This window comes from Cricetulus griseus, chromosome 6 (assembly GCF_003668045.3).
Source record: "Cricetulus griseus strain 17A/GY chromosome 6, alternate assembly CriGri-PICRH-1.0, whole genome shotgun sequence".
In the NCBI taxonomy this organism is placed as follows: domain Eukaryota; kingdom Metazoa; phylum Chordata; class Mammalia; order Rodentia; family Cricetidae; genus Cricetulus; species Cricetulus griseus.
Window position 1 is genome coordinate 101,225,434 of NC_048599.1, and position 24,189 is coordinate 101,249,622.

Here is a 24,189-nt window from a genome sequence, read left to right on the forward strand (position 1 = left end):
ACCTTGCCTGTAATAAAAGTGAAAAGAGGGTTAGCTTGTAGCTCTGTGGTAGAAGCCCTGTCTGGCACGTTCAGTGCTCAAAGCTCAGTCCGCAATAGCGGAAAAGGATTAAAAATTATCTTCACCGCTAGTGATACTAACAACGCGAGGATTACCACAGAGCTTCTGTGACCTCTGTTTCCATTTCAATGCTCGCCCGCCTGTTACCGAGGGCCTGTCATTGTCTTCCTCTTCTGGTTACCAATAAAGTTGTTACAAAGTGACCTTGAGCGTCTGCCCCCGCCTTCTCCATCCGGGTGCTGCGGCGGGGATAAGAGCCGTACGGCGCCTGCGCGCCCAGCCTCACTGCTTCGACCTCTGCCGCCGCTGTCGCCGCCGCCTCGGGAGGTAAGCGGAGGGCGCAGGGCCGGGCTGGAGCGGGCCGCTGGGCCCCATCCACCGGGCTTGCACCTTCTGGGCACGCGGCCACGCCGACGGCCTGCGCGGGGGCCCTGGGGACCCGGGGTGGGAAGGGCAGGCTCCCGGGGGACACGACCTTAAGCCTCTTTTTCACTCCGCAGAGAGGAAGCGGGAGAGGAGCCCACGTCGCCTGTCACCCAAATCCACGCCGCCAAGAGGAAAGATGTTCGCCTGCGCCAAACTCGCCCGCACCCCCGCTCTGGTGCGTAACCCAGGCCTCGGCCCAAGCGTACCCGCTGAGGGACCGGCTCTCCTTCACCCTTGCCCCCGTGTCCTCACCTCCCTCCCTCCCTCTCAACCCTGGGGCGGGCAGACCGTCCCCCCGAGGCCTGTCAGGCCCACTCGGTGTAGGTCACAGCCTCCTTGCTCCTTGAGCGCTCCCCTCCCCCACCTCCGGGTCCCGGTGGAGTTGGGGTGGACGCGAAGGTCGGGGTACTGGGAGTTAGGAGGGTGCCGCTGAGGCCTAGTTGCCTCTGCAGCGCTTCCCATGCGTGTCTGTAGGTCAAACTCGCCGCGGCAGAGGGAGGGACTTTGCTTCCATGTGTGGGCGGAGGAAGGTGGTAGGGGAGCCCTGAAGCTTTCTTTTTAGAGACTTTTAAGTGAAGTCCGAATCGAAAGGATCTGCCCCAGAGAATCAATCAGGTCCTGGTTCTGAAGGGGTTTTCTGTGACCTTAGTGTCGTGGACACTCAAGGGCAGAGAGAAGCCGGAGTGCAAGATGTCCTTATAGTGAGAACATTTCACTGGTTCTTAAGCTCCCATCGAACTGCTTAAACTGTAGTAAATTTATGATTAGTGGGTATTTAGGAGTACTTTGGAAATACAGGGAGCTTTATTAACTGCTGAACTATTTTAAATGACAGCATTGATAGTGGCGTTCCTAATGTTGTCAGCCCATAAATTACAGCATTACCCGTAATGAAACGTCCACAGCAGCACTCAGTCACCTGTTAACTAATTGTTCTTATGATTTTAGTTCACAAATAGATTAGATAGTACGTTTTACAGTTTGTTAGCATGAAGTGTTGTTGGGTTGGCTTTGTATATTCAAAAGGACCAAGATAATTGTGCAGATAAATCTCTGCTCATTTTCTTTTGCTTTCTCCTTTAGAATTTATGGCTACAAGAAGACTCACCTGTAGCCTTTATGCTTGAAATTTTTCCTTTCCTTCCCATTAATAGATCCGAGCTGGATCCAGAATTGCATATAGGCCAATTTCTGCATCAGTGTTATCTCCACCAGAGACTAGGACTGGACAGGTAAGTAGTAATAGAAGAAATTAGGAACCTCTACCTAAATTTGCAATTTTGTTATCGTGAAGGGGTGAGTACAGTGAATGAATGACTCGAGGGTAGTCTCTTTCCACTTTTATCAGACAATATGTAAATGGGAGCTACTGAGAGAAACTCTGGTGGCCAAGACAACCTCCTGAATTAGCAAATAAACATTTTATTCTGTATCTATGTTTAAGCCTGTAATTTTGAGTTAGTTGTATTTAAGATTAAAATAGTCTTGACTATCAAAGAGAGCCTGCTCTGTTGAGAAACATTCACATATTCTGTTTTTAATGACCCTAGAAGGTATAGGTAAAGATTGTTAATTATACAAGATAATAATTACTCCAAGTTCTTGTTTTCTTTTTCATTGTGCCATACAATTATTCATACCAAGCTGCAATATAAAGAAGTTACCGTTTTGGCAGTACAGATGTGATTACTACATTGACCTTTGCCTTGTCTCCTGTTTCCAGGGCTCTACAGTATTTAATGGGGCCCAGAATGGTATGTGTCAGCTGATCCGAAGGGAGTTTCAGACCAGTGCAATCAGCAGAGACATTGATACTGCAGCCAAATTCATTGGTGCAGGTGCTGCAACAGTAGGAGTTGCTGGTTCTGGTGCTGGGATTGGAACAGTCTTTGGCAGCCTTATCATTGGTTATGCCAGGTAATTGTCTTAGATTAAGTTAAGAGACTGGGAAGCTGTAGGTGAAAATGGGAAAGTAGCGAAATAGTAGCTCCTTTGTATTATGTTTTGTGAGCTGTGTGCATTAGTTACTTAAAGATGATTAGATAAGGGCACAAGCCTATAACCCCAACCAACCAGGAGAGAGAGGGTAGCGGGTCACAAGTTTGAGGCCAGCTTCAAGAATATCAGGACCCTTCAAAATGAATGGGTGTAAACTAAGCATTTATATTTGCACACACAGATAGCTCCCTAACTTTTTGTCACATGATTAATTAGGAGTTGGTAAGAAAAAAAAATTGAGAGGCAGAACTTTCCAGTTTGCAAAGATCCTCATACTAGTTACCTGATTCTTTACCATTTATTGATGTTAATATTCAAAGTAACACATCTGTGTTGTGTCTCTTTTAGAAACCCTTCACTGAAGCAGCAGCTGTTCTCATATGCTATCCTGGGATTTGCCTTGTCTGAAGCTATGGGTCTCTTTTGTTTGATGGTTGCTTTCTTGATCTTGTTTGCCATGTAACAGAAATTACTGCCTGAAATGTTGGCATTCATAGTAATAACGGATATAATTCTGTGTATCTTACTGTGACTCCAAAAACTGTAGTGCTGGTGTCATGGAGATGTACGTTATTTCCAAAGTCATTTCATTAAAGATGAAAACTTTAATTTTTGCTGTGATTTGTACTTACCTAATTTTGGGTCATCATAAAGAAGCTGATACATTGAGGCAGATGGTTGTCTGGGTCAGAGGATGGTATAGCATCCTGGTTTTGAAAAAGCACTGCATGTGATTTTTATGGGGATTCTCTTATTACAGATTGTGATTTATGGGGCTTTTGCTTCTTAATATAAAGGATAGATAGTTCTTTTAGCTTTCTTGAAATATGATTAATACCACATCTAAGTAGTTTTGTGTTCTTAAAGGTTACAATGAATTAGAACACCTAGAAACAGAAATCACCTCCCAAGTAGGTGTTGCCACCCTTATATTTCGGGATCTAAAAAGAAATCATGTGAACTGTCTAAAACTTTGAAGCAGTTATTGGGGGGGAATGTGATTTTTTTTTTTTTTCTGAAAGCCCCACATTAATTAGTTCTTTGTCGACAGTAAATACCCATCTGTTTTCTGAGGAGGGGCCTAATCAAATTGACATCTTTTATATAAGCCTCTTTTAAAAAGCAATTGCCAAAAGTAAAGAAATTGGCTACATATTTTTAGGCCCCAAGTTGCTGAAACACTCCTGCAGCCATTTGTAGTATAATTCTTAGGAATGATGGTGAGCATCTGCCCCAGTACTGCGTGTTCCTTCTTGCTCAGACTTTTCCTAGTAAAATTGGGCTCTTTCCCTTTAGTGTTCTCTGCCTAAGTTGTTTGCAGCTGAGAAAGAATTCCTGAAACATAGTGGGAAGCTTTCCTATCGGCATCACCTAGGTGCTTGTTTAAATTAATCTGTAGTCTTTTGGCCCTGAGACCTAGCAATCTGCATTTTAGAACAAGTTTCCTGGATAGCTTTGAACATAGTGTTGGAGAATCACTATTTAGACATAGTCTTGCTTATAAAAAACAACAAACAAAAAATTCCAAAGAGCAGGAATGTGATTGCTTTTAGTTCATTATTCAGTCTATCACATAACAAATTTTTGGAAAAACAATTTTTCAATCACTAAAAAGAATAAAGGCAGCACTGTAGATAATACAGCAATCCCTGGCTTTTGGAAGACTGAGGCAGGATTACCACAAGAACTGATATGAGGTAAACATTGGAAAAAAAAAATTGAGTCTGGTGGTGGTCTCTCCTTTAATCCCAGCATTCGGGGAGGCAGTGGCAGGCCAATCTCTTTGAGTTTGAGGCCAGCCTGGTCTACAGAGCCAGTTACAAGACAGCCAGGGCTACACACAGAAATCCTGTCATTAACTGTATCCCTCACCCCCAAAAAATGCTAAGTGAAGTAAGCCAGACACAGAAGACTATGAGTATATGATTAAGTTTGTAGAGATTAAGCTAATGGTTGTGGAGTTTCATTTTGGGTGGATGAAATGTTCTAGCACCAAATGGTTAAACTAACTCATCAAATTGTACACTTTTTAAATGGTCGATATGGCAAATTTATGTGACTTTTACAATTAAGTTCCTGTAACAAAATAGTAAAGTCATAACCATTTTTTAAATCATAGGGAAATATTTAGAACTAATCTGTTCCATGTTCATTTTAAATAAAATCAGTCTTGGTAAAGACTTAACCCATGGTTGATGATCAAAGTTGGAAAACATTGGTGCTGGAAGAAGAGCTATCCCAAGTATAAAAGAAATCCCAGTACAGCGAGTGCATGGGCTTCCATTTACTGAGCAAAAGGAGTTAAGTCTTTACAAACTGTCTTGGAACTTCAGGGCATTTTACCCTAGCTGGGAGAAATATTACATCAAATACTACAGAAATATTTTTTGTGTACCATTTTGCTGTTTGTTTTTAAGACAAGGTAACCCAGTGCTCCTGCCTCAACTTCCCCAGTGCTCTGGTTACAGGTGTGTGCCATCACTGCACTTAGCTTTTCTGTGGTTCTGGAGGTTGAGCATTACATGCTACACAAGTGTTCAACCAAAAAGCTACATCCTTTAGTCTGCATCATTTATGAAACAAGTAGGACCTCTCTTAGTTTATGAGCTTTGAAGCAACTACTGATGGCAAATACTTTTTAATAACTTTATTTTGGAATGGAAGCTAATAGAGATGTTACTTTCATACCAACCAAACATGAAATGATGAAGCATTTTCTCTGTTGAGAATACTAGGCTTATTTTAAAATTCCCAAAAGGCAAAAGCACCTCAGAGCACTAGAGTGCCAGTTCAACTCAGAATGTTGTTCTTTGGCACACTACAGATTCTTATTCTTGCTTTTTATTTGGTATTATGTTTTCTTTATTAGAGATATTTGGGGTGTTGTGCATGTTTGGCAGGCATTTCACTAAGTTACACTATTGCCTTGAAATGAAGTATTCTTAATGTTTTGCTGATGAACAATATTAGTTTGAGTATGAAATTAACTTTGAATAAGAAATTTGTTATCTAGCAGTAAACTATAGACATGTCTTTGATTAAAATTAAATCAGGTGGGGCTAGAGAGATGGCTCAGCACTTAAGAGCACTGTCTGCTCTTCCAGAGAGAGGTTCTGAGTTCAATTCCCAGGAACCACATGGTGGCTCACAAAAATCTGTAATGAGATATGGTGCCCTCTTCTGGCATGCAGGCATACATACAGGCAGAATCCAGTATACATAATAAATAAATCTCTAAAATTAAGAAATATAAAACAAGCGAATTTCATGTAAGAGGCAGAAGAGATGAGATGTTTGGAAGGAGCAAGAATCATTTTCCAATGATGAGATCACTTGAAAAACATTGCTTGTCTACATATGCTAAACATTGAATATCATGAGGACAGTCCAGAATATGAAATTTTATTACCTAGTGAATAGCATGAGGGAAGATAACACAGGCAAGCACTGATGCAAGAAAGAAGTTTTCTGGAAATAGTGTAAGCTAGAGCTAAAACATAGGGTGGGATCAAATGATGTAAACTATTGGACATGTGAATTTTTATCATGTGATCATAAACAGCTATTCAAAATTTGGAGCTGTGTTTTTGAATTGTTAAAAAGAGACCAGTGTGGAATGGCTCAAAGTCAGTACCAGTGGTTACTAGTAGATCTGTTAGTGATGAGGAGGAGGAGGCTGTGTGACTTTTCTGGAGAGATGCATACACATCTACACCCCAGATTGGGAGCCCACTATAGACCGAGGTATGGATATCACAAACTCCAACTTGGTGCATCAATGAGTTTTATTGGGATTACTTACAGGAATATGGGTGACTTACAGTAGCAGAAGTGACTCAAAGGCAGCTGCATCACCAAAGCTCATGCCAGCACCTGTGACAGCTCACAAAGCTGGAAACCTGGAACAGGTTTTGAGTTGTTTTACCTTCCTGCATAAGGAGCTTCCCTTCATGATGGATGTTTGAATCCCTAAGGAAACTGTTACATAACAGAGGACTTACTTAGTCTAGGATGGTGGCCATGATAACTTTAAAGAATCTTCAAATGACTGGAAAGATGGCTTAGTGGTTGAGAATATTTATTGCAACAGTGAACTGTTGTAGAGGACTGGAGTTCTATTCCTGGCCCCTACGTGAATCTGTGGAGGTTCATCACCACCTTAATGCAGCTCCAGTTCCAGGGGATTTGAAGCCCTCTTCTGAACTCTGTAGACACCAGGGACACATGTGGTACATATACACACACAGGCAAAAAATGTATATGCATAAGATAATTTTTTAATTTTTAAAAATCTCCAAAACAGTATTGGGATTTTCCTAGATCTCTGGAACCAGTCAGGCAAGGCAAGGGTGTCCATTCCCCATCTATTGAGTGCTGTTCCTTATGAGAGAGCATTCACATGTACACTGCCAACACTCAGAACAAGCTGCAAATAAAAATTACTAATTTCTCAAATTATATAGTCTTTGTTTCGTAGTACCAGAATCTGAATTATACCTTCCTTGATTTCAGAGCCCATGCTTTAATTTGCAATGTGACTGTTTTAGGGATGCTAAGAAGAAATTGATATGGGGAAATAAAGAATTTTTATTCTTGTATAGTTTTAAATGTAATATGATCTTACAAGTGAATTTGGTACAGGGAAGAATGATTTATAGCTTGCCTAAAAGCCATGAATAAAAGTTCAGAGCATAAGGCCTGAGAAATGGCTCAGTTAAGAATGCATTTCTCTTGCAGAAGACCCAAGTTCAATTCCTAGTACCTGCATGAGGCTGCTTACTACTGCGTCTAATGCCACCTCCAGAGGATCCAATGCCTTCTGGTCTCTACATGTACTGCACTCATGTGCACAAACCCACACACATACACACAACTTTTTTAGCAAAGGGTATCATTATGTAGCCTGGCAGGCCTGGAGCTCACTTATGTAGATCAGGCTAGCCTCAAACTCAGAGATCCACCTGCCTTCACCTCCCAAATGCTAGGATTAAAAAAGCATGTACCACTACTACACCAGGTACAATTTTTTTTTTTTTTAATGTACAGAGCAGTAGAACCTACCCCAAGTGTGTGTGTGGGGACTGTAGCAAACCTAATTACTCTAGTTTTTTTTTTTTTAGTTTTTAATTGAAACAGTATTGGGAATCATGTTAACCAATATGAAGAGCAGCAAAGGTGAAAGAGATGACAAAACTCAAGGGAGCTGCAGACAGAAAAATTAAATAAATATACATTATTTAACAAATGACCTGGCCAGGTGGTGGTGGCACATGCCTTTAATCCCAGCACTTAGAAGGCAGAGGCAGCTGGTCAACAGAGTGAGTTCCAGGACAGCCAGGGTTGCATAGAAAAACCCTGTCTAGAAAAAAAAATAAACAAAAGCCAGAATGACCTGTAAACTGAACAAGTGAACAAAACAAAATGAAGGAGACAAACTGTAATAGCTCCAAAGCCCACGGCCTCAGTAAGATTGAACAATTTTAGTAAGAGCTACAAGCTGGCCAAGAAATTTAGAGTTTAAAATCTCAAGAGGTGGTTACTGGCTATGCAAACAGCTGAGTGAAAAAAAAAAAATGCCTGCAGTGTAAGCATGAGGACCTGTCCTAGTCCACGTTCTATTACTGTGATAAAAAAAAAAAAAAAAAAAAAAAAAAAAAAAAAAAAAACCTTGACCAAAAGCAACTTGGGAAGGGTTTATTTCAGCTTACAGGTGTGGTCTGTCATAAATACACTGGATAATTTAACCACACTTCAGGATAGGCCCAGTGCCCACATCAACACAACAGTAACTCACTATCTTGTCTCAGCCTGCTTTGGGGGAGGGCCATTTTTAACCTTATTCATCTTTTACTGGTGAATTTAGGTTTCCACATTCGTGTTTCTGTGTGGGCTTTTGGGGGTGTGTTTGTTTCTAGTTTTGTTTGTTAAAGAAAGGGTATCAGTTGAATGGATGGGAATGTAGGGAGGACCCAGGAGGACTTCCGGCAGGAGCCTGGATACAGAAACTGAAGCAAAGGCAATGGAGGAATGATGCTTAATGGCTTGCTCTTTGTTTGTTTTGTATTTGTTTTTTCAAGACAGGGTTTCTCTGTGGCTTTGGGGCTGTCCTGGAACTAGCTCTTGTAGACCAGGTTCACAGAGATCAGCGTGCACTGCCACCACCACCTGGCTTAGCTTGCTCTTTATAGCTTGCTCTGTTGTTTTTTGATATAACTCAGGCCTACCTCCCGGGATGATACAACCACAGTGAGATAGACCCTCCTACATCAATCCTTAATCAAGAAAATGCCCTACAGACATGCTTCTGGCCAATATGATGGAGACAATGCCTTAACTGGCATTCTGTCTTCCTAGATGACTCTAGCATGTGTAAACTTGACACAAACACATACATACACACACACACAAAAAAAAAAAAAAAAAAACCAAAACCAACAAACAAAAAAACCAACCAGCACAGGATGTGTGAACACAGATACGGGAAGATTCCCAGGGCTTCCTGGTTACCCAGTCTAGCTATAACAGTGAACTCCCAAGTTCAGTGAGAAATCCTGTCTCAAAAAAGAACAAGCTGGAGAATGATAAAGAAAAACACCTGACACCAACCTCTGGCTCATGCACACACAGGTGCATAGATAGACATATATCACACACAGACAAACACAAAAAGTGCCCCCAAAATATGTGGTCAGGTTGCTGAGTGACTAAACTTGGTTATTAATACATGTCATTGAAGTTAATTTCAAGGAATGATCATAAACAAATAGGAAATAACACTTGAGAAGAAACTCGTGCTTCTACTGCAAGTTTTACATTGTTAAATATGTTTTGGTTTAGGTCTTAGATATTTGATAGAGGAAACAATGTTTTTTATGCTATTAGTATTTGCAATGCCTTTAAAAATAATGTAATTTCTTCCGCCGGGTGTTGGTGGTGCACACCTTTAATAGCACTCGGGAGGCAGAGGCAGGCTGATCACTGTGAGTTTGAGGCCAGCCTGGTCTCCAGAGCGAGTGCCAGGATAGGCTCCAAAGCTACATAGAGAAACCCTGTCTCGAAAAACCAAAAAAAAAAAAAAAAAAAAAAAAAAAAAAAAAGTAATTTCTATATAAGAAACTATAAATGGTATTGAATTCTCTGGCATAATGAGCATATCTGCTTAGTAATGTATTATTATTCTACTTATAATATTATGTTCTTAAGACCAAACACATGGCCCTTTGCTTCATCAAACATGGTGGTTGGATTCATCTTTGCCAACATTATGCTCTGGCAAATGTTTTCCATAATGTTGATGGAAAAATAGTTATAAAAGCCCTAACTCGTTGTAGTATGGGATTTTTTAAATATATCATTTTCATGAACTTTCAAAGAATATATTTGTACTCTTCTCTCACTCAACCCTCCCCATGTCCCAGGCTTACCTATGCATACCACGATAGCCTTTCTGCTGATGTGTCTTTCACAATATACTAGAGTTTGCTAGCCAAGATGAGATTCAGCAATGAACATCAACATCTTCCAAAAGCTTGCTAGAAATGCCAGTTCTCGAGTCTCACTCCAGATCAGCTGAATCAGAATTGCATTTAAGCAAGGAGTTTTACACATGTTAAACTTCAAGCAGCACTAGACTGCAGTATTGCAATTCTCTCCATGCCACGACTCAGACCATAGCTTTCAACACTGTCAGCTCATTCACTGCATATTCTTTTTCTTGCTGCATTGAAATTATTCCTAACTCAGTGATGCTCAAAGTGTGGTCTGATCTGATGACATCTGGGGCTCAAAGGCCTTTCGGACAATCGGATCCACAAGGTATGCCCCTTTTCACCTACCCTGTGAGGTCAAATTTTCATTATGTACTTCAAAATATGTCACAACTCACATTATAAAAGCAGATGTAAGAATACTACTGCCTCTTACTAAACATGACATGATAACTTTCAAACATGAAAATGTGCCAGGTGTGGCGATCCATGAGTAAAAGCAGGCAGAACTCTGAGTTCTGGACCAGTTTGGTCTACATAGGCCAGCTTTGAATACATAGTGAAATCGTCTCAAACAAACAAATGAAAGCGAGTGGGGAGGGAGAGGAAGAGAGGAAGGGACAGAGAGAGGAGAGAGAGGGGGAGAGGAGAGAGAATTTAATTCCATCTTTGTTTTTGAAAAATATAGGGTTTTTCAGAATTGTTTTTTATGTTGTTTATTATTAGATGTTCAAATACCCAAAACCAGAAACCTGATTGTCAATGAGAAACAGATTCTAATATTTCACTTTCAACTTTATAGACATTTCATTTACATTTCGCTCAGAAATCTACAGAGAGCTACACAAGATTGGCTGAGTCTCTTAGATGCTGGATAACTCAGTTTTGTAAATTTTGTAACCCTATCTTTCTATGTCACATTCTTTCAACTATCAATCTGTTTATACTCTCTAAAATTTGGCCCTGATGCCTGGCAGGAACTTATGTAATTTTTTCCACATGAATTTCATAAATGATCTATCTTCTCTGGGATATTTAGTAACTTAGTTTTTTTTCTCTCCAGGGAGTTTCAATACTGAAGAGAATTGACCTAAGATCAAGAGGGACCCATAGCCCAAAGGCTCTTGGTGTTCTTCCTGTTAGCATGAGCTACCATTCCGCTGACGCTGGCAGAGACTCCTGAGGGAACCTCTGGGTCCTTGGCAACAGCTGATTTTCAACAGTAACATTTAGTCAGCACTTTCCAACCATGGTGATTCTATTTCTTACATTAAGTCCCAAGAATTGCTTCCTCAAACAGCTACACAAGGTTGGCTGGGTCTCTTGGCTTCTGCACAACTCAATATTACTCCCTCTAGTCTTGTATTTAGCAGAGAATTGGCAGATTTTCTCATCTCTCAAGAGAGATCTAAAGTATCTGCTACTCTCAAGCTTTCTGAAGTTGTACAAAAATAGCATTTGTAACATTGCACGTTATCACACCTCTATTTGCACCATAGAACATAACTCCATTTAAGTTACTTAATGGGAAAGAGATTCTTACTCAAACTGGGCATGATGGTGCACATCTTTAATCCCAGCACTTGGGAAGCAGAGGCAGGAAGATCTCATAAATTTGAGGCTAGCTTGGAATACATAGTGAGTTCTAGAACATCCAGGACTATGGTTTTTGACCTTGTCTCAAAAAAACAAAGCAAAACAACAGAAATTATTTAGTATACTTCCTCACAACAGTCTTAACTAAGGTAGTTTCAGCCAGGAGCAGTGGCTGGAATGTTCCTGCTTAAGAAGCAAGTACCGATGGTCTACAAGTTAAAAGCTAGAGCCTTTGGTTGACAGTTGACCTAACAGGTTGTGTCTGAAGTAAGAAGGTCCCTGGAATGAATAGTGTATTAGTCAAAGGATCTAGATGGGTCTGTATGGAGAGAGAGACCTTCCTCAGTTTCTGGCATAAAGAATCCATGGCTTTGGTATTTCTTGGGCCTTAGGTTGACAGACTTGTGGGGGAACCACGAAGGACAAGTAATGGAATTGTTTCCTCAAACAGGTTGGCTGGGTCTCTTAGCTCTTGGACAACTATTCTTCATGAATTAACTTCCTAGAGACAAAATACCTAAATTACTAAGTATCTCAGAGGAGATACATTATGTCATTCAGGAGAAGGAAGTATACATTCTTGCCAGGAAACAGAGTTTTAGGGAGAAAAACATTGTGCTGGAAATAGTTGCATACACTTTTATTGAAAACTTAAGAATATAGAATATAATAGCAATCTAGCAAGTCAGATTGGATATAAAAGGAAACACTGGTAATCAGGGATAAAAATAAAGCCCTGAAAGTCCATTCTCCCTGAGCTTCTCTCATAAGCTAAGTGGTATAATTTGAAGATGAAGCATAACCTTTTAATACCCCCCATGTTGTCACGAAGCGTTAGTTACCATTCTTCTAAGAAACCAAAGAATTTGGCTTCACTTGGTCAACTGTGTTCTTAAAATGTCCTGAATAGAAACCTCCACCGTGAGGACAAGTACCAAGAGACAATAAAAGCAGAACGTTTCAGCAATGTGCAGAAAACCCCTGGGCTGTAAGAGAACAGGAAAGAGAATCTGCCATGCTATGGAAGAGACTGGAATATCTGAAGCCATGCTGTCTTTGTGTTACCTTGGACACTGGCCTAGCAGTCCCACTTTTTCCACACCTTTTAAATGTGACCCCAGTGGTAAAGTCCAAGCTAATCTACTCTATTCGGATGCACGCTGATACCATGAATATAGGAAAGCTTCCCCATGGGCTTGGAGCTAGCTAGTTGTATAAGACAGACACAAGAGCCCCTGGAGTACACTGTGTTTTGCCTTGCCAGACACACAAAAGGTGTTTCATCAGTTAAATACCCCCTCCCTTGTATGTGTGTAAGCAATAACAGATTAAAACAGCCCTATCACCAGGCTGAAATACCACATTCCCTGACATTTGGGAAGTTTGAGAGTATTAAAGATTCTTCTTGTAGCATTTAGTACAAGAACACTTTTTTTTTGTTAGATAATTTTTTTATTATTATTAATTCAACTTAGGGAACAGGCTTGTTTCACATGTAAGTCCCCTCTCCCTCTCCCTCCCCTCACCCCATCCCTCCTCCCCCACCTCCAACCTACCCCCACCCCATCCACCCACCACTCCCCAGGCAGGGTAGGACCCCCAACAGGGGCTCCACAAAGTCCACCAAAACTTCCTGTGCTGGGCCTAGGCCCTTCCCCATGTGTCCAGAGACAGAGCACATCCCTTCACGTGGGATGGGCTCAGTACAAGAACACTTTTATGATAGAAGGGAGTGTTTTCCAACAATCTCTTCTTATACCTAAGGGATACTTATTTTGCTCAGAAGCCATGCCTTTTTCTTAAAAACATCACTGTTTATGTACTTAGGGACAAGTATAAACTGATATCTGGAATATTCATCAGAGAACATGCTTCTAAGGCATTTACACAAAAGGGTACAAAGACATTTCAAACAGACAGTGCCTATATATCTATCAAGGAACAAAATATGAAAACTGTAAAAAAAAATACATGGAATAAAATGAAATGCAGGTTTTCAGACTGACAGCATTTCACATCAAATTCTCTTTAATTTTTCAATTTTGATTTACCTGTCTGTCTGTCTGTGCATGCGTGCCTGAGTTCGTGCCTGAGTGCGTGCGTGTGTGTGTGTGTGTGTGTGTGTGTGTGTGTGTGTGTGTGTGTGTGTGTGTGTACTCGCACGAAGGATCTCTCAAAGACCAGAATCGAGTGTCAGATTCTCCTGGAGATGAAGTTACAACAGCCCTTTGTGAGCCACCTGACAAGCTGGGAGTTTGTGTCCGTGGTCTTCATGATACAACATCAATGGCTTTTAACCAGAGAACTAAGTCTCCAGCTTTTGTGCCAAGTTCTTACAGGAGACTCACTTTCCTTAGAGATAATTGAGGTAGACACATACATGCAATAAAAAAAAAAACATGCAAATAAGAGACCCAAAGAAAATTTCCTGCATTTGTAAGCCAAAGATTGCAGAGAAGTTTGTGGCAGTTGGGAATACTGAGGAAGGAGAATCCACGTGGGAAAATGGGGACACAACATCGTATTAGGCTGGAGATAGTGAGAGTTACAGATAGATGGGGCCAGAAGTGAACAGAGTAATTATGCTCATTTAGCTTGTTTTCATGTGTAGAACAGCTAGATTAAAGGGCTATAAATAGAACATTAGGCTAAGGGAGTGCCTTTATTTACTAGTAGCCAATATGCCTAACCAAGAACTACATCATTTGCACTGCAGTTTTTTGTTTTTGTTTTTAACTTAGACTTCCTTTATTTTTTTCTCACCTTTTGTGTCTTTAAAGGCAGGTGTGGTAGTGCTGCATTTAATCCCAGCACCTGGGAGGCAGAGGCAAGTGGATCTATGTGAGTTTGAAGCCAGCCTGGTCTAGGGAGTAAATTTCAGGACAGCCAAGGCTACACAGAAAAACCCTGTCTTTGTGTCTTTGTTTATTTTTCGAGACAGAGTTTCTCTGTGGCTTTGGAGGCTGTCCTGGAACTAGCTCTTGTAGACCAGGCTGGCCTCAAAGTCACAGAGATCCACCTGCCTCTGCCTCCCTAGTGTTGTGATTAAAGGCGTGCGCCACCAACCCCCGGCAGAAACCCTGTCTTAAAATTAAATAAATAAAAAACAACTAAATAAAATTAAAACCACATTCCTTGCTTATATAAAGTAATTCTGAAAATTTTTTCTTTAAAATAACATGTTTCTCTAGAAGTGTGTAGCTAACTACTTAATAGCAGAAAATTTAATACCAAAACTACTGACACTTGGAAGGAAAACAAATCAATCCGGAGACAAGAATTTAAATTTTTTAATACACATGGTGGAAAAGCAATTTAAAACCTCGATTCTAATTGACTTCAAATTCTTTTGAAATGCCTTAACATTTTAAGGTTTTTTTTTCTCCCCCTCCTCACATTAGATGTTTTGTCAGGTGGAGAAGAGCACCATTTCATCGAAATTGCTAGATCTAGCAATTTATGAGCTGGCAGTCCTCCATTTTAACCAGTAATCTGAGGAGCTGAGATTCTGCAGATATAATTAGTGTTAAAATACTCTAACATTACTGCAGTGTTACTAATATTACAGGATGGTACTTTCACTTCAACTTAACCAATGCTGTTAATAATCTGATTTCTTTCAGGTTTCTTGAGTAATTAAAACTAGTTTTAAAGGAAGATTGAGTTGGCTCACATACGTGTATACAGGCCAGGAACCTATTAAAAGGTCCAGTGACATTACAATTTCACTTGCATGCTAGGCATCATTATTAGACTGCAGATTCATTAACCCTCAAACACTATTCTTGACAAGCTTACAGAAATTTTAGTTCCACTTTGGTCTGGAGAAACTGAGTGTATTTTATATAAATACTTAAGTTGTACTCATAAATCTAGATTAGAATTAAACATTTAACAAATAGGAAACTGTGACACCAAAAAAGCTTGCTTTTAAAATAATTAATACAAAACTTCACAAGCCCCTTAAATCATTTTTCAACTATGCATATTTGTTGGACAACCAACATCCCTAAAATTAGCATCAGAATCTTCAGGTTGTACAGAGAATAATAAAGCTTCATTAGGAATAAGTTTTTTTGTTTGTTTGTTTGTTTGTTTGTTTTTGCACCTTATTCTGATTTTAGAAGTGGACTGAACCAGCTCTAGAGTTGTAAAAGTCTTTCATCCTCGTTACACTAGACAAATAATCTTTTTTCTTGTCTCCAGTTTAAGGACTTAATACTTTATGTGTATGAGTGTTTGGTAGCTTGAACACATGTGCATCACATGTTCACCTAGGTCAGAAGAGGTTGCTGGATCCCCGTGTTTTTGAGCAGCCATGTGGATGAGGGGCATCCGAGCCTGAGTTCTTGCTGCAAGAGCTCCTAACCACTGCACCATCTCTGGAGGTTCTTACCCTCAGTTCTTTAAAAGCTATTTCCAAACATTAACTGGCATTTCTTTGGCACTTCAATTTACAAATCTAAAGAAAAATATTGTGGGAAAAGTGCCACTTCTATGCTGTGTTCTCATTGGTATCTTTTAGTCCTCTTTAAAACGTTAATAACGATTTCTTAAGCTTCAAAATACTGAAGCCATCCTGCTGAAATTAGTATTTTTACCTGTAACGAAGTAAAGGAAATGTAATGAAAGAGAACACACCATAATTTCTAAAAATATTTCTCCATTGTCTTAAAATATGGTGACATGGTGGAAGACGTATTTCCTTTCAACATACTCATAATGTACAATGGGCTTGATGCGGGGTGGGGGCGAAGAATCAGCTCCATTTCGAGCTTAGTAAATTCTGAACAAAGACCTCTCTGAGAAAATGCCTCTCCTAGACAGGGCTGACATAGTTTGCTTCTGACCACACACTGGGGCGGGGGTGATGACTAGCAAACCCCCGAGTCTCCCAAACCAAGCGCAGTTCCCCAGCTCCAGCTTCCGGGTAGCCGGAGGGTGGTCCAGGAGCTCGTCTCTCTTCGCGTTCCCACATCCCTAGTGAGGCCGGAAACCGACACATCGGAGTCGTCGGAGCTCCGGGCTGAGTTCCTTTAGCCTCTCCAGACCTCACCTTCCTTCTCTGATACCGCCCACGCCCTAGCCTCTCCCTCCACCATCACCTGCGCGCGCGCCCGAGATCCCGCGCCCACCTCCCTCTGGTTGCCAATCACAGCTTTCCGCAGTTCCCTGGTTACCGAAACAACGGTCCTTGGCTTTTGGTCACGCCCCTTGGAACTGCTTCCCGCCTTTCGTGCTCTTCGTCCAATCACTAGCGTCCGAGTGCTCTTTGGTTCCCGCCTCCCCGTCCCCGCCCTCCCGAAGGCCCGCCCTCTTCCTTAAGCACGACTGCGTCACCTGACCCGTAGGCGCTCCCTTGGTAGAAAGCAGGAAGGAGCGTGTGCGTGAAGGGGAGGGGCGCGAGAAGAAAGCGGCGGGGATGCCGGGAGTGGGGCGGGGAGAAGGCTTGTCAGTCGGATCTCGCGAGAGAGGACGGAAGCCTGTGGGAGCCCGTGGCCTTTAAAGTCGATTCAGCCCTTTCCTCCGGGGCTAGTTTGTAAACACGGCTGGGCTCCGGGCTCCCGGGTGGATGAAAGGACCATGAATTAGTGACCTGGAAAGGTGAGTAGTGGTGAAAGGGCCGCAGTCTCGGAGGCTGTAGGGGTTCAGAGGAAGAAGGCGCTAACATGGCGACGTCTCAGCCTGTAGTCCCCACCCCCCGCCTCCCACCCCTTTGGCGCCCCTGCCGCGGACCCCAACCCTCCGGACGGCTGTGGCCGTCCGCGCCAACGCCTCTGGCCTGGCGGACCCACCGGACCGTTAGGTAACGCGGCTGCAGCGTCGGCCCCTCCCTCGCGCGCTTTCCCAAGCCCCAGCGAAAAGGAATAACGGCTCCTCTCAGACCCCTCCCTCCGATTTACCATCCCCTTGTGTGGTCACTTGAGAGGTCCCCGGGCGCTCTTCGGATCCGCCCAGCTGACGGGGAGACCCCCGCCTCAAGTCCTTGATCGCGCCGCAAGAGGGTCCACGCTGGGCTCTCCATCCAGGACTCTAACGGTTGAGGACCACGGACGGGGTTTGGGATGGATGGTGCGGTGGAGGAGGATTGGAAAGCGTGGCTAAAAATCTAGCCGGGGTCCCTGGCTCCCGTGGAACGTGATGGAGCCAATGGTATGGAGAGCCTGGGAGCTGGAGTTCTCGGCCTTTTCTGTCCATTCTGCCACCCGCACTCCCGCCACCCCCCACTTTTCCCAGGTGGGGCGGGGCTGAGGTGTGGATGCAGGTTGATTCTGCTATTTCCCCCCATTTTTTTTTTTTTTTAACCTCGACGGGTACAGGTGTTTTACAGAGCTTCTGTAGGGAAATATCTGTTCCTTTTATCAATCAATATACTAGGGACAAGGGAGAAAGAATTGTGTTTTTTTGGTGTGTGTGTGTGTGTGTGTCTCTGCCTGCCTGTGCCTGTGCCTATGCCTGTCTCTGTGTCTCCGTAGTGCTTGTTCATTGAACCAGATCTCGGAGGACTGGGACTATTTTTATGCATCTAGGTAATATAAAATTGTCTCCTCTTAATGGGGAGTCTTAAAACTGAGGAGGCCGAGTAAAACTACCGTCAATATAATGGAGTAAAAGAGATTGCTTATGATAAACCCTTAGGCCTGTTCCCTAATGCCTATATTACCTTGTGGAAGTCCCAGTTTCTTAGGGATTACAAATTATAGATACATTCACACCACATGCATGTAATGGTATATTAGAAATCAGACCAAACGGTGACTGTTCTCTGAGTTCACTTTTTCCTGTTGGAAGAAATTCTTAACCACTGGAATTGCCATTGTCAGTAATAACCGTCTCAGGGATACTCCTTCAGAGCCAAATGGCCTTGGTCTATTGCACCAAAATTGGAAGGTAAGACTATAAAAGACTATTTTAAAACAAATTTAGGTAATTTCCTGAAATAGAGACACAGTAGGAATCTTATATTTAGATTTGCTAAACCTACTTGAAGAATCCCCTGCAATGAACTTTTTCCAAATGTATAGGAATATTTTGTAGAGTATGGGAGTATGCTAAAAATGTATCCTGTAAAAGCAAACTAAGTTCATGGACTTTTTCTTTTCTTTTCTTTCTTTCTTTCTTTCTTTCTTTCTTTCTTTTTTTTTTTTTTTTTTTTTTTGGGCCTTTCAAGCCAGAGTTTCTCTGTGTAGTAGCCCTGGCTGGCTGTCCTGGAACTTACTGTGCCTCACTGGCCTCAAATTCACAGAGATCCACCTACCTCTGCCTCCAGAGTGCTGGGATTCAAGGTGTGAACCACCATAGCCTGCAAAGATTCGTGGATGTTGAAGGCCATCAATAGTCAAGTTATAATTAAGCTTCTAGGTCATAAAGATAATTTTTCAAAAAAATCTTTCAAATTCAGTGTGTATGCTGTCCTCCTAAGCTGTCTTTCAGTGCTCATTTAGAACTTGATTCTTTGTATCTTTGGGGGGTGGGGGTCAGAGGCGTTTAACCCTAACTGCCCCAGAACTCACTTTGTAAACCAGAATTTAGAAATCCTCCTGCCTCTGCCTCCTAAATGCTGGGATTAGAGGTGTGAGAATCCACACCAGGCAGTTCTTTTCAGGGGCATTTTAGTTTTGATATAAGGTACTAAAAACTTCCTGTAGATTACCTGGAAATCCCTTTAACATTACTAAGTTCTTTATTTTGTATTTGGAGCATTATATTATCAAATGTGTTACCTAGAAATTCTTACATTGGTTATTTATTTGGAGGAGTGCTGTTAGAGTAAGATAGTGGTAGAACTGGTTATTCTTTAACAAATTATTGGAGGGTGCTTTGGGGTTTTAAAATTTTAAAGCTGTATTGTTTTGAAATTACATCATCCATTAAATATCTCCTGAGTAACATTAAATCAAGAAATCTAGTTTTATCTCTACTTTTAAAAAATCTTGAAAACTTGAGTTCTAATTATTTATCTGTACTCCCCTAATCAATTATGTTACTCAGTCTGGTAAGCAGCTCTACCATACATGCTGTTTCCATTCATTTTTGCCTTTGGTGTCTTTCTTCCTATATGATACGTGTCTGAACTGGTATTACTTTCTTTTGTTACTCTTATTGAAATGCCCTTAGAAAGGTAATTAACTCTTTTGTATTCAAACCAAAAATTTTTACTGCAACCTTCCTTGATTAGAAATCAATGTAATTGGATAATTCAGCTGACCCCTCTGAAAACTAATACAGATAGTTCTTGTACTATTTCTTATATGAACTTGTGGCCTAGAAAAACCACCTAGCATTGTTTATAGTCAACAGTTTAACATTTTTGTGTTTATCTCATAGTCACATCGATTTCTTCAGACTAAAAATTGGCCTGAGATGCTATGTGTTCTGTTTTGTTATTGTTGTTTGTGTTTTTTTTTTGTTTGTTTGTTTTTTGAGACAGGGTTTCTCTGTGTAGCCCTGGCTGTCCAGGAACTCACTCTGCAGATCAGATAGCCTCAAACTCACAAAAATCCTCTGCCTGTGTCTCCCAGGTGCTGGGATTAAAGGTCTATGTATTTTTTTTAATATTTACTTATTTTTATTTTATGTTTTGCTTGCATATATGTATGTGCATCATTTGTGTGCAGTGCTCTTAGAGGACATCTAAAATCCTGAATCCCTGAAACTGGAGTTACAGATTGTTGTAAGCTGTCATGTGGGTGCTGGGAACCTGTCCCATCTCCTTTGCAAGAACAGCAGGTACTCTAGACTGCTGAACCATCTCTCCAGCCCTTTGTTTGCTTTTCTATCCTTGCCAGGAAAGCTCTTTTTTATTGAGCTGTACATCCCCAACCCCTCTATATGTAATTTGTTTTTATTTTTACATTTATGTAGTGTGTGTGTCTGCCTTCCTGTCTGTGTGGGTGATGACATGTGGAGATCAATGGACAACTTTGAGGAGTAAATGTTCTTTCCACCACATGTGTTCTGAGGATGGAGCCCTGGTCATCAGGCTTGATGGCAAGGGTTTTCCCACTGAGCCATCGCATTTGTCCTATATGTAACTCTGGTGTTGAAGCAGTAAGTGATCATCATCACTATTTTTGTCTATGGGAGGAAAATCCTAGAAAAACACTTCCCTTGTTCTGTTTCTGAAAGTTAAAATAAGGTATCGTTTCACAAAAAATAGAGGAATGTCATGAGTCTTTAAGGCTGAGGTAATTGTAATTATGTCTTTTATATTAAATATGAAATATAAAATTATAAATATGTATGTGATATATATGTCTTCTCATTGACTTTTATTGACAAACCTAAACTGGTATATTTTAAATTTAAGATATATTCAACAATGCTTTCTTTGTTCTTTTTGGAAGTCATTGTAAAGGATTTTAGATTTTCATTTTAATTATTGCTGGGTATGTGCATAATGTGTTTATGTTGGTGTGTACATATCACGACTTGGGTGTGGCAGTCAGAACACTTTATGGAGGCAGTTCTTTCCTTCCACCTTACATGGATTATGGGTGTTAAACTTGGGTTATTAGGTTTGTACAGCAAATCTTTGCTGGCAGAGCCATCTCACTCTCCCTAAGTAATAATAATTAATTCTATTTCTTCTCTTCCTCCTTCTGCTCCTTTTGGGGGAGGAGCAAAAAGGGTTGTGAATATATTTTAGGGATGTAGGTGTATATACTCAGGTGCATAGCTGAGCCAGTAATTCTCAACTTCCCCCTCATTCATATCCAAGAAATAAAAAAACACTGAAATAGAGTGGTGAGTGACTTGTTACTGTGAGATGCTTGACAAGGTTCTTAGAGAAACAGAATAATTATACTTGGCAAATGGATAGACTGACTTGACTGATCTTAGTAGTATATGGTTAATCATTTACTTTTTTTTTTTTTTTTCTTGAGACAGTTTCTCTGTGTAGCCCTGGTTGTCCTGAAACTTACTATGTAAACCAACTTGGCCTCAGACTCCGAGATCTGCCTGCCTCTGCCTCCCAAGTGCTGGAATTTAAGGCTGGGCAGCCTTCAATTTCGATTTTTAAGTATGTTCTCTAAAATGCTTTCATATTTTCTAGTAGGTTCTAAACTTTTGCATTCCAGTTTTCTACCTTTAATTCATTTAGTTTTATCTTTGCTAGCATTGTCATTTTCCATTATGTAGATTATGTGATGTTTGATGATTGTGTACAGTTAATAAGTCACTTAAACCACTCTAAATTTCTTGATATTAAATACCTGAATGGGGAAAAAATGTTTTCAGTTGCTTTGATTTATTTGAGATAGGATGTCACACTGTAGTTCAGCCGGTCCTGTAACTCATGATGGCCTCAGACCCATGGCAGTCCTCCTGCATCAGCCTCCCAAGTGCTGGGATTACAGGGTGCTGAAGGTGTGCGCTACCATGCCTAGCGGTTATGCTCTGCTGCTTTTCTTTTTTTTTTCTCCCTGATTTTAACATTGAATTAATGAGTGTATTTTTCTGTTGTGTAAACTTTGTAGTATTTGATACCTTTTTTTTTTTCCTTTGAGTTGGTTCCATAAGATAATAATAAACTCAGTGGAATTATTTATCAGAGAATATAAATATTTTTGGAGTTGCCAAGACAAGAGTTAAGCAAGCAGGCTCACACTGGCATCTTAGTGTGAATGTACTAGCTTTGCTATCATTTTGCTAACTTTGTGGTTATTATTAAATAATGATGTGGTTACTTGATGTGGGAGTTGTTAGTGAAATGAAGTTGTGTTATTTAGTACTTTCAAAATCATATAGTTGACCATATAATTTTATAGTTACTGAACAGTGACCTATGTACTAGAGGACAAATAGACTATCTCATATTTTCTGCCACATCCCTGTTTGTTTCTTAAAGTTTACTGAAACTCTTAGCCTTGTATGTATGTCAGTGCTCACAGCTGTGTCAGGGACTTGCCAAGTACTCAGTGCATGTTAAGGCGGATACTGTCAAAGTTCATCCAGAAATTCTCATCTCCTATAGTCTCTTTAGGTGTAGTAGCCACTACATTCAGGCATGCTTATGATATGACCTGCAGAGAGTATAACATTCATATATTTGGTAGCTTTGGCAACAAATTTGGATTTCCCTAGGAATTTATAATTTGTGGTAGAAATTACTACCTTAGAATTTCCATAAACCTATTTCAGAGAATTTCATTTTGTTCCATATGTACCCTTTTCTCTAAATCAGTTCTTTTAATGTAGTAGTATAGCAATACATATTTTGAGATTATAAAGATTGATGTCATAGTTTTCACTAATCCTACCATCAACATTCTAGTAAGACCTTTCATATCATCTTCTGATGAAATTAAAATACCACAGTTTGACAGGCAGTGATGGTGCCCACTTTTAATACCAGCACTCAGGAAGCAGAGGCAGGTGGATCTCTGAGTTCTAAGGCAGCTTAGTCTACATAGTAAGTTCCAGGACAGCCAGAGCTACACAGAGAAACCTTGTTTTGGAAAACCAAAAACAAACAAAGACAGTTCTAATATTTGTTCTTTTGAAGTTTTAACCAAGAGTTCAGCTAACATAGTTATAACATCAGTTCTCAGGTATCATGTTGTAAGTTGCTGGTGTCTTTTTGTCATTTGTCAGGTATGTTTTAATGGTAAAATATGGATATTGGGCAGGGGATTGTCCTTTCAATTTCTTGAATTTCAACATACTTGGAGAAGAAAGACGTGAATTTGCTGCTATTGTAATAGGAATTATATGTAACCTGTAATTTTCCTTTTTGTACTGAAAAGTTATTATTAGTGAGTTCTTACTACTGATGAAGTAATATTTTAAAGTTTTGTGTGTGTGTGTGGGGGGGTGTGCCTGCACATCCATTAGGGGGTGTGCATGTCTGTATTGTTGTGCATTCACAAGTGTGAAGGCCTGGCAAAATTTTGAGTGTTTGCCTGGATTAGTCTCTACCTTATTTTTTTTAAAGTATTTCTTTGTTTTTGTTTTTTTGTATTGTTTTGTTTTTCTTTTTTGGTGGTGAGGGCGGAAGTGAGACAGGGTTTCTCTGTGTGTCCTTGGCTGTCCTGGAACTCACTCTGCAGACTAGGCTGGCCTTGAACTCACAGAGATCCGCCTGCCTCTGCTTCCTGGTGCTGGGATTAAAGGCATGAGCCACCACTGATCGGCTAAAGTTTTTATTTGTTGTTGTTGTTATGTGTTTGTGCATGTGCATGATATGTGTTTGTGGGCTTGCATGCCATGACATGGGTGTAGAGATCGGAGGACAATTCTATGGAATCAGTTCTCACTGTCCACCTTTGCATGGATTCCAAGGTTCAAACTCAGGTTGTCATGCTTGTACAGCAAGTACCTTTACCCATTTAGCTATCCACATTTGGTTCTGAAGTGGAGTCTCTCGCTAAACCTGAAGCTCATGCATTCAGCAAGCCTAGCTGGCAATGAGCTCTAGAGATCCACCTGACTCCTCTCCCTGCAGCAGCACCATGGTTACTAACTCACATCTCTCCTTGGTTTAGCTTGTATGTGGGTACTGGGGATCAAACTCAGGTCCTCATGCTTATGTTTTGAGTACTATGCTGACAGCCATTTCTCTAGCTCTTGAGTGATTCTAATTTCTTTTCTTTTCTCTTTGGTGTGTTTTTACGTGTGT

At 40.9% G+C, this 24,189-nt stretch overlaps 2 protein-coding genes across 3 annotated transcripts in view; both read left to right on the forward strand.

Annotated features, from left to right (window-relative positions):
- Positions 1-248: 248 nt before the first annotated feature.
- Positions 249-3,093, forward strand: Atp5mc3 (ATP synthase membrane subunit c locus 3). Its single transcript, XM_027420158.2, has 5 exons — positions 249-387; positions 561-661; positions 1,641-1,718; positions 2,210-2,403; positions 2,833-3,093. Exons 2-5 carry the CDS (start codon positions 623-625, stop codon positions 2,945-2,947), a joined length of 426 nt encoding a protein of 141 aa, XP_027275959.1. The 5' UTR covers positions 249-387; positions 561-622; the 3' UTR covers positions 2,948-3,093.
- A 13,912-nt stretch (positions 3,094-17,005) lies between these two features.
- The window catches only part of Atf2 (activating transcription factor 2), an 86,351-nt gene continuing 79,167 nt past the window's right edge, over positions 17,006-24,189 (forward strand). For both annotated transcript variants that reach the window (XM_027420160.2, XM_027420159.2), the window contains exon 1: positions 17,006-17,171. The gene's annotated coding sequence lies outside the window, so the exon portion shown is untranslated. The remainder of the gene's footprint in view (positions 17,172-24,189) is intronic.